General features: G+C 36.2%; 1 protein-coding gene across 3 annotated transcripts in view; it reads left to right on the top strand.

The window, feature by feature from the left end:
- Mdga2 (MAM domain containing glycosylphosphatidylinositol anchor 2) overlaps positions 1-20,406 on the top strand; it is a 761,827-nt gene that overhangs the window by 674,439 nt on the left and 66,982 nt on the right. For all 3 annotated transcript variants that reach the window (XR_007835196.1, XR_007835197.1, XM_051195916.1), the window contains exon 10: positions 15,615-15,763. Coding sequence is in view for 1 of the 3 variants with exons in the window: in XM_051195916.1 (XP_051051873.1) it covers positions 15,615-15,763 (149 nt within the window). In the remaining 2 variants the exon portion in view is untranslated. The remainder of the gene's footprint in view (positions 1-15,614; positions 15,764-20,406) is intronic.

Raw genomic sequence — 20,406 nt, 5'->3', positions numbered from 1 at the left:
AATGTGCATAAATATTATAAGTGGAAACATTTAACACAATATAACAAAATATAAACTTAATTTTACATAGCTTACCACATAGGAATACATAACAATGTAAGCTGTAAAATACTATCTCATTCATACTCAAATTCTCAAGGAAATAGGCTAATCTACTTATATCCCATCTAAACCATACCTTTACCCACCATTCCCTATTCCTGTCTAAAAGATAAACCCGAGTGTAAGCATCACCCAATCCCAAATAACTAAAACCAACCCAAAGACGATGACTATTATCCCAAATTTCCAAGGGTAGGGAAAGGGGGCGTAGTCATATTAAGATTACTTCCTGCTGAAATGGGACGATGATTGCTCCAATGGATCCTGTAGGAAGAAAATTTTTAGCAACCAAATTTCTCAACAGAACTGGCTGTGACATATGTAGTTAGTCACTGTGTGGCAGAAAATTCTTGACTGTAGTTCTATTTGAAACTGGCCAGGGTGTAATAAAAAGGTGCACCATTACAGCTAGCTAGTCATGAGTTGTCTCGAGCAAAACAGTCTCAAACCGGTTTTAGGGTGATGTTTGTAGTTCCGATGCATCAGGTTGAGTCAAGTGGAAATGATGATGTGGGGCCCCATCTTCTTTCCGGAAAGTTCAAAGACTGCTGTTAGGAATCGTTATTATTCCTTGTGGAAAAGTTACACATCAATATTAAAGTAAAATTTTCAAGTTTTAAGGTATGCATTAGGGAAAGACAACAATAAGCATTAAAAGTATGTGAGAAAATTAGGATTTCAGAGAGAAAATTGCATAAGATATGAGTCCCCAGATTTTGTTTCTTCTGCCTTACACCAATTGGCTTCTTGATTTAAGGCAGAAACCATGAATTTAATCTTAACAACATGCTTGAATTTAGAGAAGGAAAGCCAAATCCAACTCCAAAGCCAGCATTGGTTTACAAAATTTGGGACTTCAGGAATACTAGATAGTAGAGAGAAATAGATTTCTATATAGAAATAGTTTACTACAATTAAATTTTTTTTTTTTTTTTTTTTTTTTTTTTTTTTATTTTTACCATATATCAGATTCTGCTTCCTTAAGTGATTGTTTCTGAAAAGCTGTCTTCTCTTCTGTAGGCACCTACATGTTCAGTGTCTTTTGGCTGTTTGATGATAGGTTTTCTCTGTTTTCCTGTAAAAACAAGAACAGAACATTTCCCCTACCTTTGAGAGGCCTCCGCACACCTCATAGGACCTAGTTTGTTGGATGACTTGTCATTTCTCTTCATTAAGATGCTTCTCTTGTTCAACTCGGATCTTGATTAACTTAGATGGTATCCATAGTTTTTCTTCTCCTGTAGATACAAATGCAAAACCCCTACCCCAACGTAACACATATCCTGCTTTCCATTCTGAGGTCAGTACATCCTTGAAATACACTGGCTGATTTAGTTCAGAAGTTTTTTCTATTGTCCAGTGTCTTTCTGCAGCTGTTTTTCCTTTTTCATCAGCATTAAGAAAGTTTAATGTTAATAAAGCATTATGTAATCTGTGTTTGGGTGTTTTGGTTCCTCCTGCCTGTTTATGGAGCATTTCTTTTAAAGTACGATTGGATCTCTCAACCACTGCTTGTCCTGTAGGATTGTGTGGTATACCAGTTATGTGCTTTATCTTGTAATATTCAAAAAACTGTTTCAATTTGCTGGAGACATATGCTGGAGCATTGTCAGTTTTTATTTGTGCAGGTATGCCCATAATGGCCATTACCTCTAAAAGGTGCGTTATAACAGAATCAGCCTTTTCAGAGCTCAGAGCAGTAGCCCACTGAAACCCTGAAAATGTATCTATAGTGTGATGTACATATTTTAATTTTCCAAATTCTGCAAAATGAAACACATCCATTTGCCATATTTCATTCCTATTTATACCTTTAGGGTTACTGCCTGGTGGTAAAGGAGTTTGGTTATAGAATGAGCAAGTAGGACATTTCCTTACTATTTCCTTGGCTTGTTCCCAAGTGATAGAAAAATCCTTTTTTAAACCTTTGCTGTTCACGTGGTGTTTCTTATGAAACTCTGAGGCTTCTAGCACACTTCCTATCAATAAACGATCAATTTCATCATTGCCTTGTGCTAGAGGACCTGGCAGACCCGTATGGGATCTGATGTGTGTTATATATATAGGATGAGTCCTCTTTCTGATAGTATCTTGTAACTGTATAAACAATGAAGTTAATTCTGTATTGTCAGGAATAAATTCTGCAGTCTCAATGTGTAAAACGACTCTCTCTGCGTATTGAGAGTCAGTAACTATATTGAGGGGTTCTTTAAAATCCATAAGTACCATGAGAATGGCATACAATTCTGCCTTTTGTACAGAATTGTAAGGGCTTTGAACCACTTTACTAATATTTCCTGATTTATATCCTGCCTTACCTGATTTATTTGCATCAGTGTAGAATGTATGAACTCCAGAAATAGGTGTTTTTCTTACAATGCGTGGAAGAATCCAAATCGTTTTCTTTATGAATTTGATTCTCTCAGTTTTGGGATAGTTGTTGCTAATTGTTCCCAAAAAGTTACTGCAAGCTCTCTGCCAATATTCGTTATCTTTCCATAAGGAAGAAATTTCCTCATTAGTTAAAGGTACTATAATTTCTGCTGGGTCCCTTCCTATTAGCTGACGAAGTCTTAATTTACCTTTTATAATCAAGTCAGAGATCTTTTCTATATATGTTTTCAGTTTTTTATTCTGTTTATGTGGTAGGAATATCCATTCTAATATGATATCTTCTCTCTGCATCAAAATCCCTGAAGGATATTCTCTAGATGGTAATATAACCAGAATACAGTCTAGGTTTGGATCCACACGGTCCACATGTGCTTCTAGTATCCTCTTTTCTACCCATTCTAATTCCTTCTCAGCTTCAGCTGATAGTATTCGTGGACTATTCAAGTCCTTATCTCCTTTTAGGGCCATTTTCAAGTTTTTCAAATCATGCCCTTCTACTCCAATTATGGTTTGCAGTTGAGAAATCTCTCCTAGTAATTTTTGAAGATCATTAAGAGTCTGGTAGCGATCTCTTCTGATCTGTACTTTTTGTGGTCTAATTTTCTGTAGACCTATTTTATATCCTAAGTAGTTGATAGACTCTCCTTTTTGTATTTTTTCAGGTGCAATTTGTAATCCCCAGCGAGGTAAAACTTCCTTTACTTTCTCAAACATTTTTTCTAATATTTCTCCTTTAGAGTCAGCTAACAATATATCATCCATGTAATGATAGATTATGGATTGTGGAAACTGTTTACGAATTATTTCTAACGGCTTTTGTACGAAATATTGGCACAGGGTGGGGCTATTTAGCATTCCCTGTGGCAAAACCTTCCATTGATATCTCTTCACCGGTTGAGAATTGTTATAATTAGGTACCGTGAAGGCAAATTTCTCTTTGTCTTGTTCTTGTAAAGGTATAGTGAAGAAGCAATCCTTTAAATCAATAACTATAATAGGCCATTCTTTGGGTATCAAAGAAGGCAAGGGCATTCCAGGCTGTAGAGAGCCCATTGGCTGGATAACTTTATTGATGGCTCTCAGGTCTGTAAGCATTCTCCATTTACCAGATTTCTTTTTGATCACAAATACAGGAGAATTCCAAGGGCTGGTTGATTCCTCAATATGTCCAGCATTTAGCTGTTCCTGAACCAGGCTTTCTAAAGCTTCTAACTTCTCAGAGGTCATAGGCCATTGTCCTACCCAGACAGGTTCCTCTGTTAGCCATTTTAAAGGTAGGGCTTTTGGTTCCTCTGTTTGTTCAGCATTTGTATTTTGTTTTTGTACTGCCTGGATATTTGGTCTCTGTCTTGTATAGTACTTAACAGTATTCTTTCCACAATCATGAGGTCGTCTATGGTTCCTATCTAATACAGGAGGAATGTTAATCTGTGTATTCCATTGCTGTAATAGATCACGACCCCATAAATTTATCACTACATCAGCCACATATGGTCTCAACCTCCCTCTCTGTCCTTCTGGTCCTATACAGTCAATCCATCTCGTGCTTTGTTTTACCTGAGCCAGGGTTCCAATCCCTAAGAATTGAACATTTACCTCATGCAGGGGCCATCTTTGAGGCCAAGATTTATTAGATATGATAGTTACATCAGCTCCAGTGTCCACCAGACCCTCAAACAGTCTATTATTCATCTTAACTATCAATCTAGGCCTATGACTATTTATAGCAGTTTGCCAAAATATACGTTTTTCATTTCCTTCTGTCATGTTTGATTCAACTTCCGTCACTAGTTCGTCATCCAGAGCAGTATGAGTTTTTATAATAGGCACAGAATTTTCTAATTGTCCTGTGGGAGATTGTCTTCCACTGTGACTGGGAATGTTCGAACCACCTGTGATGTGGGGGCCTTCGAGAGGCCCCCCCAAGGAGTTTCCCCGATGGTAAAGGGTTTCCTTGCTTGTCTCTGGTCGATCTACACTCATTTGTCCAGTGTCTGCCTTTGCCACACCTTCTACATAACCCAGAAGGCTGAGGCCTTCTGTTTGATTCATTCCTGGGGGTGTTACTTCTAGGGAAGCTTTGCCTACAATTTCTTTTTAGATGTCCTATCTTACCACAGTTATAACATCTGACATTATGATATCTTTTCAAACCTTTGGGGATGGCTTCTCCTACCCAAGCTTCTAAGTCACCATAGTAAGGAACTCTGTTATCTTGATATCTTCTCTGACCTTTAGATATGGCTTCTCCTATCCATGCTTCAGTCTTATTGTCATTATACTCAATGTTGCCTGTATATAGGACCCATTCATCCAAGGGTGCTGATCGCATTTTTAAAGGCCAAAGCACCTGTTTGCATTGAGGATTCGCATTCGTATAAGCTAAAGATTCTATGAGTATTCGCCTAGCATCTATGTCTGCTATCTCTAATTGTACTGCCCTAGATAATCTTTCTAAAAAGATACTAAAACGTTCTCTAGGTCCTTGCTTTATCTTGGTATAAGGTTCTATCCTCTCTCCTAATTCATGAACCTTATCCCAAGCATTCAAAGCTGCTGTATTGCATAGAGACAAGATGTGTTCATCATAGGCAGCTTGGGTTTCTGGGTCAGCATAGAGACCCTCACCAAGAATTTTATCTTGGGGAGCTTTATACCCTTTCTTTAAGCCCTGAAGTTCAAGAGCTTTTGCTTCCTCTCTCCATAAAGCCCTCCATTCTATTTGAGAGGCGCTTTCAAGGACAGCTGATATTAATTGATCCCAATCCTTAGGGGTTACCTTGTTATTCCATGCCCATGATTCTACTAATTGCTTCACATAAGGTGAATGCATGCCATAAGAGACTACTGCTTCCTTTATACCTTTTAAATCTTTCATACGTATTGGTTCCCACTGATATGCAACGACACCTTTTGGATGTTTCTTCGTTGCTGGCTTTTCATGAATAGATACAGGGAAAGCTCCCCTGACCCTAAATGGTGTGGAAAATTTTAAATCTTTTTCATGCCCTATTACCTGTAGTTCTTCTTCTGATGTATCAGATTGAAGGTCTTCTAAAGCCTGAAATCTATTCACCATTGTTTCTTTGAGTGTCTGAACTTCTTGAATCAAATAACTTTCTAGAGATTTCATTGTATCAGTCAGTTTCTTACTTTCTCCAACTACAAATGATTCCATGTTTTTAATCTTATCATCCTTAGATATTATCTGAATGGCGTGTAAACTGCCTTCCAGAAACAATGTTCTATCTGCTAGCTTGTCATTATCCTCAGACATGGAAGAGATTCTGTCATCTAGTCTTTCTATCTGATGTTCCAGTTTTTTAAACTTATTAGTAGCTTCCTCCGACCAGGAGTGGGCTGTTTCTGCTAGTTTGTTAATGCATTGCATTGTTTCTGTTCTGGTTATTGAAGTATCTGACATTAAACAAATTATACCTTTCAGCTCGCCAACGCCATCTTCAATATTCTGAATCTTTCTTTCTATATTTTCTATGCTTTGAATTCTATCATTTTCAATGTTTCGAATCTTAGTCTCTATGCTTTGAATTCCATCATTTTCAATGTTTTGAATCCTTGTCTCTATGCTTTGAATTCTATCATTTTCAATGTTTCGAATCTTTGTCTCTATGCTTTGAATTCTATCATTTTCAATGTTTCGAATCTTTGTTACTAAGTCTCCCATAGTTTGTACAAGTTCCTTATTGTTTGCTGTAATCTCAAACCATTTCTTTAAGAATATCATGTTAATGATGAAACCCATTGCTATTACAAAATAAAAGTATATATTGGTCCAGTCATAAGTTTCTTCTGCTAAAATCCCTTCTACATATGAAGTAAAATAATTCCTAAAGTTCTGCATAGTAAAATTATCTGCCATAGTTATAGAACAATTTATCTCAGATTTTATATCAGCTTAAATTGCAAAAGATGTTACAATTACCTTAGGTGTAATTCTGCTGTCCTGGAACTTTGATGCTTTTAGTTGTATATCTCCGCTTGTGGTAGCTACGCCTGGAGGTGTGTCATCAAATAGCGCCTAGCCGCCCAGGCTCGTCTGATCCCGGTTCCTGTAAAAAGTTCTTAACAAACTATGGCAAGCAGAATTTTGTTAAAAGGGGACTTTTGGAGTTACTTGTAACACAAGACGAAACGCGTGCAAGCCGGGCGGGTGCCGCCGGGCGGGTGCCGCCAGGTGGGTGCCGCCAGGCGGGTGCCGCCGGGCGGGTGCCGCCGAGAGGCTCTGCGCGAATGCAAAGTCCCGTGCGGAAATGGGCAAAAATGTTAAGTGGTGCCTTCTCAGGTCTGCTTTAGCGGCAAAGATCTCCTTTGCAGTAAGGAAGAGGCAAATGTCCCAAAGCTGTGGTGAGTCCACCTGGTTAAACCCTGCCCGTTGGGGAAGGTGGGGGAGGGGGCGGCTTCTGCCGCCTGGGGGCAAAACCCAGGTAAATCCCACTTCTGACACCAGATATTGCGGTAAATAAGGGTCAGGATAAACAAATAGGCCGAATAGATGTTTATTCAGGGAGAAATAACTTACAACCTAGACAGATGAACACCAGGAAATTCAACCCGATCCTCTCCTGTCCGAGTCACGCCAGAAAAGAGAGCGCCTTCCTGGCCCCCTCCGACCTCCTTCCTCAGGTCACCTCCGCCCATCGCTCCACCCCCCAATGGGCGTGGTCAGTGCTACAGAAGGACTACCTCACTACAGAGACACTGCCTCAAAAAAAAAAAAAAAAAAAAAAAAAGTTGGAAAACAAAAAAAGGAGGCTATCCTGACCTCCACTTCTGGTCTCTACATGCATGTGTGAGCACACCTACACTTATACATGCACACAAAAATATAATATATACTCCCCACACACATACACAAAGCTATTCCTTTAGATATTTTCTATAGGAAAACGGTGTGTGTGTGTGTGTGTGTGTGTGTATGTATATATATATATATATATTTATATATTATATATATATATATATATATTTAAAATCCTAAAACTCATATTATACATAAGAATAAAACTGACTATAGATCTAATTATAAGGGGAAAAAACTACAATGTTCTTTTCTTAAATATATATACATTTATTATTTTTTTCTCATTTTACATATCAATCCCAGTTCCCTATCCTTCCCTCTCATGCTCCCCGACCTCCTTCCCATCCCCTTAGCCCCCCACTCCACAGGGAGAGTGATGCCTTTCAGGAGGGATCATTAATATCTGTCAAGTCTTTTCGAGTAGGATAGGAAATCAAAACAAATTTGGAAAATATAAAGACTTTCACAACCAAAACAGAAGATCCGTTATTAAAACAGTAGACTTTAATAAAAGTGCAGGTTTTTGTTGTTCCAAAAATATTAAGAAATCAAAAAGCAAGAAACATAGAACCTAATATCCCAAGTATATAAAGAATTCTTATAACTGAACAAGAAAATACGTAACTTGAAAATGACAAAAGCCTTGAGTTTATAGCTCACAGAATAGTATATTTGGCCATTATCTATATGAAAAATCTTCACTATTATTGTGAGTCATAGAAAAAATTTAAACCATAATGAGGTTATACTACATGCACACATCAACTATATTGACTAAAGTTTAAATGGCTGGCAAAATCAAATGTTGGACACATCAAGCAACTGATTCTATTACATATTGCTGGTGAAAATCCAAAATGAGATTATGAAATATAAAACATCATGTACTATTATCAAATGACTTAGCAATTGCCTTAGTTGATTATAGAACACTACTGAAGGTGTATGTCTGCTTAGTGTCTGGACAGTGCTACCTGTAATAGCATCAAGTTTTGAAAAAGCAAATATCCATTGACAGGTGAACGTAAACAACTTGTCATCCATTCATGAAATGCATTTTACTTAGTCATAAAGTCCTAAAGAACTAGTGACACCTTCAGCAGTATAAATGGTGTTCGAAGCAGTATGGTTACTGAAAAGAAAATTTATGCTGTAGATTATCATATGAAAATTTTAACAAATAACACTAATCTTCAGTAATAGAAAAAAAGATTCTTGTTTAAGACTCAAGATTCTTAAAAGTGATTTCTCAGGTGTAGGGTCTTACTTGCAGTAAGGATTATGAAATAATATGTGTTTTCTTCCAAACTAATGAAAATTTGCACTTAAAATGTATGCAAATGAAAGATTAAAGATGTAATTAAGTGGCACAGAGCTAGGGTAGCTTGCATGAGATTCTAAGTCCAATCCCCAACACTACAATGATGAAGTGCATTATGCCCCAGCAAAACACTACTGAGTGCATGGATAATATTCTATTCACCAATTAAATTGCCTTGAACATAGACAGTGCTTCATAATATCTACATTAATTGTGTACATAAATTTTGAAATCTATGTTATTTTTATTTTGATGCAAAAATAGTTTGTCAAATACACTGTGTTCATTTTCTCTCTGAACCTGTATTAAACTACTTCTTTTCAGGGACATTAAATGAGTCATTTTTTCCTGATATTTTCCCTCTTCAAGATAACCATATTAATTTTTCCTCAGTTTAGACTCTGTTTCAAAAGACAGAATGACCTAATAAATCATCATAGAAAGACATGTAAATTTTAATGAGAAAGATATGGATCAGATTATGTGTGCTCACCATTTTGCAGGTGGACAATGTCATTGCTGCTCAGATAAAGGACAAACAGATATCAGCAAAACTAATGAGGGTTAGGGATTCCAAACAGTTTCTCAGAGCTTTCTTACATGTTTTAGAGTCTGCATGAGATGCAAATATTCAGCATAAACAGTCCGAAATCTCATTTTCTCCTGAGGGGAAAAATATATATATCATGGGTTTCAAAGAAGAAAAAAGCATTGACTTTGAAAATGCACACACAAGTGTGTGTGTGTGTGTGTGTGTGTGTGTGTGTGTGTGTGTGTGTGTTATGCTGCCTTTTTTTCTTAAGGACTAGCTTAGCGTTAAATACCTTACCAAGTATATGGATACCAAGTATATGGATGATATTCACCAACGAAATTGGCTTGAACATAGGAAGTGCTTCTTAATATCTACATTAATCACGTATGTGTACAGGTTCCTGCCTTGAGTTCCTACCCTGACTTTTCTCAGTGATGGGCTATAGGACTGGTAAGATTAAATAAACCCTCTTAATTTGAAAGTCCTTTCTTTATCCTTTTCTGAGAGTCATAGTCACGGGTGTAGTCATTCTTGTGAGTTCTAATGAAATTGGCTCTATTAATAAAAATTATATGGTTTGGAGAAAAATGAATGTTCCTAGAATGGTTTTTACATGGAGTCTAAATTCAGTTTTGATTGCTATGATAAACACGATGACAAAGAAAGCAACATTGAGAGGAAAGGGGTCACTTCATAGTACAAATCATGAGGGAGGGATTCCAGAGTTAAGGAAGGAACTGAAGCAGAAGTCATGGAGGACAAAATACTGCTTACCAGTTTGCTTCCACTGCCTGCTTTCCTCATTCTCTTAAACAGCCTAGGTCTACCTGTCCAGAAGTAGCACTGTCCTGAATGCACTGGACATGCCCCAGAGACATGTCCATAGACCAATTTGATGGAGGCAATTGTTCAACTGATATTTCCTCTTTCCAGATAACCCTTCTTTGTGTCAATTTGACAAAAGCCAACCAGCAGACATAGATATTGAATGGTAATAAAACCAATCATTGAAAGGATCAAAGGACTGCTTAATTACCTGGTTCTTCCATCATCCTGAAGGGACAATTAATGGATGAGGGCATTGCAGAACATATTTCAAGGGTATGCCAGAAACTGGACATAAACCAGTCAGGACAGAGAGTTCCATGTCATAGTGCAGGGAATGATGTCTCTTCTTTATCCAGTGGGGAGGTTCTCTGTGTGTGTGTGTGTGTGCATGTTTTGTATGTGAGTGCATTCTTGTGTGTGCGTGGTGGATAGAACTGTATGTTGAAGAAATTAATACAAATATGCTATCTGAGAGATTTTTGCTTGAGATATCTTCTCACACTATTCTTAGAAATTTGTCTTAATTTTAAGATGCCATCAAAGAAGCAGTTTCTAGACGTCCTGGCATCTAACTTTGAGCAAACACACATTTCATAGTCAGAGCCAAACCAGAGCTCCTTAGCAAAATTAAAAGAACTCTTAATTTGAAGCCCTTTCTTTACCCTGTTATGGGAGTCATGTTCACAGATGTTGTAATTATTCTTGGGAGTTGTAGTGAAATTGACTCTATCAATTGAAGTTATGTGTTTTGGAGAAAACAAATGTTCCTAGAAGATGAACAGCATGGCTTCAGGACTTCTCTCTAATTCAAGAGCACTTCTCATGTCTGCTTGGTCTTGTTGCATACATATTCAGGAATGGAACAACCATGTGTGAAGCAGCAGCCCTAGCCAAGAAGTTAATGATTACACCATGAACATTCAGATCTCTCAGTCTGAGACTGTCTAGGCCAGTGCATCCACTACTTTATGTGCACACTCCCCAAGCAATGGGATCTTTTAGGTATTTTGATAGTCAATTTTAAGAAAGTAAATAGCTTTGGGAAAGAATGAATTCATTTATTGGCTGCTTATTATATATTTGTTGTTTCTGAATTAAATGTTTAATAGAATATCAATAGTGCTCATGAGAAATGTATTCAGTCATTCCAACTCTTTAAAATTTCCTGAATTGACAATGTTTTCAGATAAAGATACAAAATAGCAGAACAAGGAGTCCCAGGGACACAATAGTAATTTGAGTTTCTTACTTACAGACCTCAGAAAATGGGCAGAGGGCCTTTTTTATTGGTGATTATAACATTATTACAGGTTATTCAGTAGTTTCTATATGTAAATTTGGGACATGGTGGAGGGGTATACCATCTCTGTATAGATGCATCCACTATATTTGGTGACAATAGTGACAGAGTCTGGATTTTATCCCCCAGGTCCAGGCTATCAATCAATGTGAGCAACCATACCCAGAGGCTAGACAGGAGTAGAAAGCAGTTGGACAACAATACAGAACAAATGTTTTTGATGTGATAGCTGTCTCTACATTCCCTGCTGCGTAAGATAGCTCTTTCTTTTGTTTAATATAAATTGGGACTCTAAATTTAAGATAATACAATTCTAACTTCAACAGGTTTGCTTTCTTTCTTCTCTATGTTAGAGAACTGAGAATTGCTTGAGTGATTTTGTTCTGTTTTGTTTTTTGTTGTTTTGGTTTTTGTTTGTTTATTTGGTTGGTTGATTGGTTGGTTGGTTGGTAGGATTGTTGGTTGCTTGGATGACTGATTGTTTGGTTGGTTGGTTGGTTAGATGGTTAATTGGTTTGTTTTGTGAGATAAATCTCCTTTTCATAGCCCTGGAGTCCTATAATTTACTCTGTAGATCAGGCTGGTCTAAACTTAGAGATCCACTTGCTTCTGTCTTCTCAGTCCTGAAATTAAAGGTGTACACTACCACTACCTGGTGCATGTGTTTTATTGTATGTGCTCTCGATATTTTATGATGGACCTGTCACTTCTTTCCTCATATAAATATATGACTACTCTGATTCACAATCACTTTAAGAATAGCCTTAGGTTATACTGTAAATACCACAATCAGAAACCAATAGCTCCTATTATTTTAAAGTTTATTCTTGATCAGTGTATTATCAGTGTTAGTGCTAAGTTTGCCTTGGATTTTAATAACATCTTATTATATAAATAAATGCATACTTGAGAAGTTTTGGGTTTTGGGTTTGCATTTTAAATGGTCTCATTGCTATCATTTTGATAATTATCTTAATTCTCATTGAGTTAATTGTTATAATTGGGTACTTCTCAAGCTAGGTAATAAAAATAGAGGTATACACTAACGTTTCAACCTTGCTCATGTGGAAAATGTGTGGATAACTTGAGAAAAGCTGAAATATAAGGTAAATAGTCAGCACCTAATTTTATAAAACATGGTTCTTCATGGTTCAGCCCTGAGCTATTATTATGTCCTCTTCAAGTGTAGGCATTGTTTCATCCACCAAAGTGGGTGCTGATAAGAGAGTGTCCTTAGAAGTGTATAGTTTGGTAAAGACAAGGAAAACCACATCTTACATCCATAGAAGGCTCTGTAGTCATTTTAGAAATGTTTTCCTCCTCTTGATCACTCAGCATAAAGAATGACATTGGCACCAATAGAACTGTAATTACTACTTAACAGTTGGTCAAAAGTGCCTATCTTTCATTTCTCTATTTTACAACTTCACCAATATAATATATTTTTGTATAATTTTATTGCATGGTTCTATTATCATCTGACAAATATTGTTGCAGTATTAGCCACATTGGTCTTCCTGACCACACACATTGGTATACTTTTTGTGCATTGTTTTGTTGGATTTTGAAGTTACAGTCATTGGAATAGGGTGAATAAAACCTTGCTTGCGAACCCAATATGGCTGAGGTTCTAGCTTTTGATGACCTTCTCACATGTGGTGATTTCACTCATACAGTAGAGTCATCTCCCTGGGCCTAAATATGTAACTCAAAACAGCATAAAAGCCAACACTTCCTCGTCTCACAGTCTGTTATTCATTGTCTTTCTTTTCATTTTTGTCATCTCTATTCTTTGACATGTGAAGAATTTTTGTTTGTTTGCAAGCTTATGCATACTTCGGCAAAGATATTTGTTATAATAAACCCAACATTCTTGGGCACAAATGTGAGAGTAGTAGGTGTTTAGCTAGCTATGTCATGTCAACAATTAATCATGGTTTATCCTGGTGGGACATTTCTGTTTTCAATATTTCAGAACATGAATTGAAATGGACCTATAATAAGTTACTTAATGATTCCTCAATAAATGAAATTAAAATAGCACCCTTATATATCTTCAAATATACTCTGAAATTCCTTTGCTAAGATGAATTTATATATTTGTTTATCTCCCTACAGCCCCTTTTCTGAAATATTGACTTTAGAGAGCATATATTTACTCTTGACCACTATCATTCCCTTTCCCCTTTGTTTTTACATACATATGCAATGTTAGCATTATCAGTCAACTCATCAACTCATATAACCTAAGACATTTTAATAGTTTAAATGCAAATGATTATTTAAGCATATTTACTTGTAGCTTTATGCTTGAAATTGTATTTTCCAAACTGTGTTATCATTTTAAAGGATTTTTTGAAAATGTAATGTTCATATTGTTATATAAATTCTATGAAAATGTCTGAGTACTACAATTACTTCTACCTGTATATTTTAAGAATGGTTTGAAATCTAAGATCTATGTATTGACATGCATAGTGTTTCTAAAAATGATCTCCAAGTTTAAATAGTGGATATAGATCTAGGTCAGCTAACCTAAGAATTTCAAACTGGAACATGTTTAAAAATAAAACTAGAACATAAAATGTAAGAAAATATCCTTCACATTTTCACAAGACTAGAAGAAAATGAATACTCTACAAACAGTAAAGAAATGTTGGGAATTCTTTCTCTATTCAACCAGCAGATGTCATGTTTGGGTGTTAGAACTCAAAACTGTATTCCTGTCATGACTATGTGTGCTTTATAAATGGGAGAGAATAAATATAGAGTATCAGAGAAGATGTTTCACATGTGTTTTTAAAAATTATAGAATATCTATAACAATGCCTGTTTTTATTACCAACAAATGCTATTTCATACCATGTAAATCTTACCTCTTCTTTAATTGTAGGGTGGTATAATTATTCAATTAAAAGTGAAACAGTATCAAACTTTATTTTTAACTTTTGAATCAAAATCAAAATATTACTGTGTCTGACTATTTTCCTATATTATTTTCACATGCCATTGATATGTCTGTTCTAGCTCAGCATTCCTTCATCTACCATATGACCTATTTCAGTTACTCTCAAAAAAGTTGTTACATAGTGCTCCAGGAAAGTTATTACCAATTCAGTTTAGTCATAGAATGATTTCACTTTTAGTTAGCTAGTTACAAACTAACATCAGTTAATTGATACCATAATAGTTGTAATAAATTGAGCAGATTAAAACAATAAAATCAGTCCTCATTGAATTCTAGGGTCAGATCTCCAAAATGTGTCTATGAAACAAAAGCCAAGTCCAACACTAAGACAAAACTCTAGATTTAACAGGACCATTAAAAAAAAAATCCTGTGTACAATATTGATGTTAGGATTTTGATAATTGTTACCATAATTCAGGTATTTAATGTACCTTCTCGAATTTTACTAGCAAACTGGAGAACATTGCATTCCTCTCATATGTCAGCACTGAGGAAGTTCTAGATAATGCATATTTCGCCCAATGCTTCCAGTTTTATTTATTTGTTGTGGGGCTAGAGCTTGATAAAAGTGCTCTCTGCATTGATTCTTCCAAGTTTCAAAACTTAAAATCTTACCTTTTTGACACACCACAGGGAACACAAACACAAATTTTGTTTTGTTTTGTTCTTCAATCAGTGCCCCTGTCCCCCGGAAGTTGGGTAAGCATCTCCCACTACACTTCCTCGAGGATAATTCATTTTTTAAATTTTCTTTCTCTTCTATGCTTGCTCTCTTAACTCTGATGGCTCTTTTCTTCTCATTGCTTTTAGCCTTTGATTGTATCAGTTTTCAGAACTCAGTCTTCTTTTTTCTCAGTGTTTAAAATCTCTTCAGTAATCCACTCATTCCCAGCACTCTAATTTAAGTGAGTATGCCTTAACTCCAAGACCGCACATCCAATTCATACTGCTCTCTTATTCCAAACTGGTTAAATCCTACGACATACTTCATATATATCCCATTTATCACTCAAATTGTTTAAAAATGTATCTTCCTGAATGTCTCTCCAAAAATTCAATCTTCCAATATCCCTCTGTTTCAGTAGAAATTTCATTGTCAGAGCTGCTTAGACTAAAACCTTGACTTTGTCCTTGATTCGCCCTGTCTCATACTGCTAGTCAAGTCAACTCTTCCTGTATATATATATATATATATTCTCAAAATCAAGTGGGAAATTGATTTGACTTTCAAGTAGGAGAAGTCCTTATGGAAGCTGGAACATAAAGTGATAAGACCAAGAACACAGTAAGTTTGTTGAAGGTCTGATGTGTCCACAGTCACATTGAGTCACTTTCTGCTTCCAGGAAAGGCTTATGCCCCAGAGTTCTACTATGACACCTACAACCCTGTGTGGCAGAACAGACACCGAGTGTATTCCTATAGTCTTCAGTGGACACAGATGAATCCTGACGCAGTGGACCGGATTGTTGCATACCGGTTGGGTATTCGGCAGGTAAGAAATATAACATCTGTTTTGATTTTGTTTTTTGTTTTCTTGTAATCTCTTGAATGTATTACAGAATTATTTTTAATTTCTAAGTTTTATTTTATGACAATATTGCTTTACAGAAACCACTCAGAATTACCAATCTTTTAAATTAATCTATGCATTTTCTATTATTGCAGTAAACCTATTAAAGTAATACCCTCTAAGCCTGTTGAATGGCTGTATTTCTAGATGTGTTCCAGAAATTATATTGTACAATGTCACAAAAGGAATTTAGAATGTTCTTGTGTATACTTGACTGTATGAATTCATTGCAACTTGTCCTAAAATGCTAGATGCCTTACATATTTTTACTTTATTGTTCAAGCTATATACAGAATGTTTTAAAAGTTAGTATCTGAAGAATATAAAATATTTAAAAAATTGAAAAGTGATAAAATAAGTTATTCTAATTTACCTGAAGATTATGAATTGTGTGAATTGATTTATATATTCTTTACACTAATACTGTGAAATTCAGTGCTTGTTGACGTGACTGACAATTTTGAAATTATATGTAGGTCTCCAATGTTTCATTTCAGAGAAGCATTTTCTGTGTGGATGTTTCTATATGGCAAATTATTTTGAAACAAAACTTTGAATCACATATAGATTTTTAGTACGTGTTCCAGTTCCTTAACCAAATCACAGAATGAAAATCTGAGTTGAGACAACAACAGAAAAAAAGAAATTGCTTGGAGATCACCTGCTTAATTCCTGTCTTAGTTAGGGTTTCTTCTATTGCTGTGATGAGACACCATAACCATGGCAACTCTTGTAAACAAATATTTAATTGGGGTGGGTCACTTACAGTTTCAGTCCATTATCATTATGACATGGTGCTGAAACTGAAAGTGCTACATCATTTAGGCAACTGGAAATCAAGTGACAGTTACCCTAAGGGATGCTTGAGCAAAGAAAGCTCAAAGCCCACTCCAAACAGTGACGCACTTCCCCCAACAAGGCTATATCTCCTGATAGTGCCACTGCCTTTGCGGGCCATTTTCCTTCAAACCACAACAGTTCCCATCAACCTATCCAACCGTTAAAAACCATTATTTTTTTCTTGTTCCAATCATTTATAAGAAAATACCTAATAATGCAAGGCTCAGGGTAAGACTCATTATACTTAAATATTCTTGTACCAGATTTTTCTTTTGGGCCACCAATCAACTTCCGAATGACATGGAGATTTATTACTAATTTTCAATGCTTGGCCTTAGCTTAGCTCTTTTCTGACTAGGTCTTTCAACTTAAATTAACATGTTTCTCTTTATCTACCTTTTGCCTCAATGCATTTTATTTTTCTTTCCTTCTGTATATCTTACTCAGTGCTCCTTGTATCTGGCTGGCTGTGGGCAGCTGCCTGCCTGCCTCTGTTGTGTCCCTCTCTTTCTCCTTCATTCTCTTCTCATTTTGTTCTTCCTCTCACTTCTCAATTCATCCTCCTTCTTATTGTCTCTGCCCACCAGCACCAACCGCTCTCTACCTAACTAGTGGCTGTTCAGCTTTTTATTAGACCAATCAGTTGCCTTAGGAAGGAACAGTGAAATAGATGCAACACATCGTTACATAATTGCACACACATTCTTACATCACTAAACAAATGCAGCACAGAGGCAACAAAGCTTTACACAGTTAAAATAATATTTTACATCATAGACTCATCCTTATTGTTTTCAATCTCAGAAATGTAAAGTCATACAAACGCAGGGTCATTTGAACGATGCAGCATTCTTACCTAGGTACCCAAAGTACAATGATCAGATGATCCCCAGAACATATAGAACCTGTCTATTTTTGTATCATCACATTTACAGGAGTACCTGGGTGTTCCCCGGTCCATTTAAAAATAGTGTCCTGCTCCTTCCTATTGTGCACTTTTCCTTAATGATGTTGCTGAAAAACACAACACATTTCACTAACACATATTCCCCCCAGCTGACACAGTCACCCTTTTTATAGCCCTGCTTGCAAAACAATTACATTTATTTGGTATGTATGTTAAGAAATGCTCACACATGAGAATGTATGCAGAAGTCAGAGAACAGCTTACAGAAGTCCACTCTTTCATTTTGCCATGTGGGTACTGGAGATCAAACTCAAGTTGTCAGGCTTGAAGATTAGATCTTTTACCTACTAAATTATCTCATTGGCCCCTATCTATATTCTTAACATAGTTCATATTTATAAGTATTCTATATTTGGACCATCCTAGAGCTTTCTTGTTTTTCATTCCTCATTCTCATTACATTTCCAGTCCTTACAAATTGTTTAATTGTTCATATTAATGTCTTATTATACATATACACTCATATACAAATGTGTACATTTAAATTTAGATCTTAAACAAATTGCCGTTTGCAAGAATAAAATTATATTTAGGTGTCCTTCCCTACTTTATCACAAAAATCTATTTTTGGGGGGATTTGTTGTTGTTTTAATGTGTATGAGTCTTGCCTGCATGTGCATCTGTGTACCACTGTTGTGTCTGGTACCCACAGAAGCCAAAAGAGGCTGTCAGATCCTCTGTATGTGGAGCTATTGAAGGATATGACCTAATTGTGCATCCTGAGAATCTAACCCATGTCCTTTGGAAAAGTAGTCAGTGCTCTTAACCACTTAGCCTTCTCTCCAGCCCCACAAATCCATTTTCAGTGTTAAAGTCAGAAGTTTATCTTCAGTTTCTGACTTCTTTGTTTATATTTTCTTAGAGCAATTAGGTAAATTCCCACTGCAATGGTGAGGGGAGGGCTTAATTTTTAAGTCAATGGTATTTACCCAATTCTTTGTATAACCTTTTCTCTTGTCTCAAAACTTGTGTTCCCACCTAATGTCCCTGTTATGCATGCAAATCAGAATCATTTTCTATAAATAAAATTACAAAGAAAGATAGCTACCAACAAATGTTTTCCTATCTTCGGACAAAAGGAGAAATGCTTGGAAGAGAGGTTTATGGCCATTTTCTTCATTCTCACTGGAGAAGACTGTTCTGAAGCATGTTTTTTTTTTTTTTTTTTTTTTTTTTTTTGCTGGAATTGCTATGTCATTTTCCCAGTGACTCCATCTCCCTTTAAAATTTGCTTTTCCAAAATGAATGTATCCACAGAACCCATTTTGATAGGCTTCTTAATCACAGTTCTGTTATAACCAACCAGCATACAGAGCCCTACATTTCCCCATCACTTCCCTGCTCCTATTCAGCAAGTTCATTAACCAGTATTCTATTCTGCTTCTTTCCAAGTTCACTCATATATGTATATACAAATTTCCCTTTAGTACACATTTGGAAACAAAGAATTCTAGACACCCTAGTTTCCAAGTCTAGACAACCTAGCCTCCTCATTTTTAGTTACATAATCCTGAGCATGTTTCTGAACTTATCCAAGTTTGAGTTACTGTCAGTATATTGAACAAAACAATATCTTCCAGGAAATAGACCAGACCTTTTGCATGGAGCACTTCTGGCAAGTCTTTTTAGGCGCATATATATATATATATATATATATATATATATATATATATATATATATATAAATATATGCCTTATTGTAGCTCACATTTTTGTACTGTATTTTCCTAGGCATGCCATATACCTCACACCTCAGTGTGATTCCCGGCCACACTTTTGAAATAAACTAATATGCAGACATTTTCTCATCATGCCCTTCTTATTTTTATTTCAACCCTATTATCCCCGTGAGAGCCATTTTGCTGGCTCACATTTGTCTCATCCACTTACTGCTGTTAAAGCATTCTTGAACAGCCCAGTCTGCACTGCTAATGCACAAGGCAGCACTGTTGTAGTGTATCGTATTTCTATCAAGTGGTGTCCAAACAGCAAGTCATTTTCACTGCACTGATTTGAATCTGTTCCCTTATCACAACGTTATTTTTCTGGTCTTACTTGTTATTAGAATTTTCTTTATATTTATAAATAAAGTTGTTTCATTGGTTTTTTGTGTTTTCAGGGAGGCGAACCCTTTGTGGTTTTTTGTTTGTTTGTTTGTTTTGGTCTTTTGGTCTTTTTTGAGACAGAGTCTCTTTACATAGCCCTGGCTATTCTGAAACTAACAATATAGACCAGATTGGCCTCGAACTCACAGAGAGCCAACTGCCTCTTCCTCCAGGGCTGTGGTTAGAACTGTGGGCCACCCACCAAAGTACTGTGATACTTTGTCTTAACTGATAATTTTACTCGGATAGTTTATCTTGTGGTGAAAAGGCCACAGTGTTTCTTTTGAGGTTTACTCAATGCAGGATCATCTTCTCATGATCTCAGCCAGTGTGGTGCTTGTCAGCACAAGACTATGTACTATACTTTGCTTCTCACTGCTCTGTTCATTACATCCCTGTCTCAAGAATAACCTAATCCAAAACACTCAACAAGAAACACTACTCTTGAAGCTCCACTTAGGCATAGAATTCTAACATATCACAAAGTGTTTCATAGTCAATGAGATCCATGCAGTGCTTTTCTCCACATCTTTTCAGTTATAGAGAAAAGTTATTGCTATAAATAAGGTTTGTTTATATATTATCTCAGAAGTGTAGGTTGATTTCCTGGCAAATGTGAAATAGCCATAATGTTTTATTATGGCAAAATCCCA

Source organism: Phodopus roborovskii, unplaced genomic scaffold, assembly GCF_943737965.1.
Source record: "Phodopus roborovskii unplaced genomic scaffold, PHOROB, whole genome shotgun sequence".
NCBI lineage: Eukaryota > Metazoa > Chordata > Mammalia > Rodentia > Cricetidae > Phodopus > Phodopus roborovskii.
This window is presented reverse-complemented; position numbering and strand designations above follow the sequence as displayed.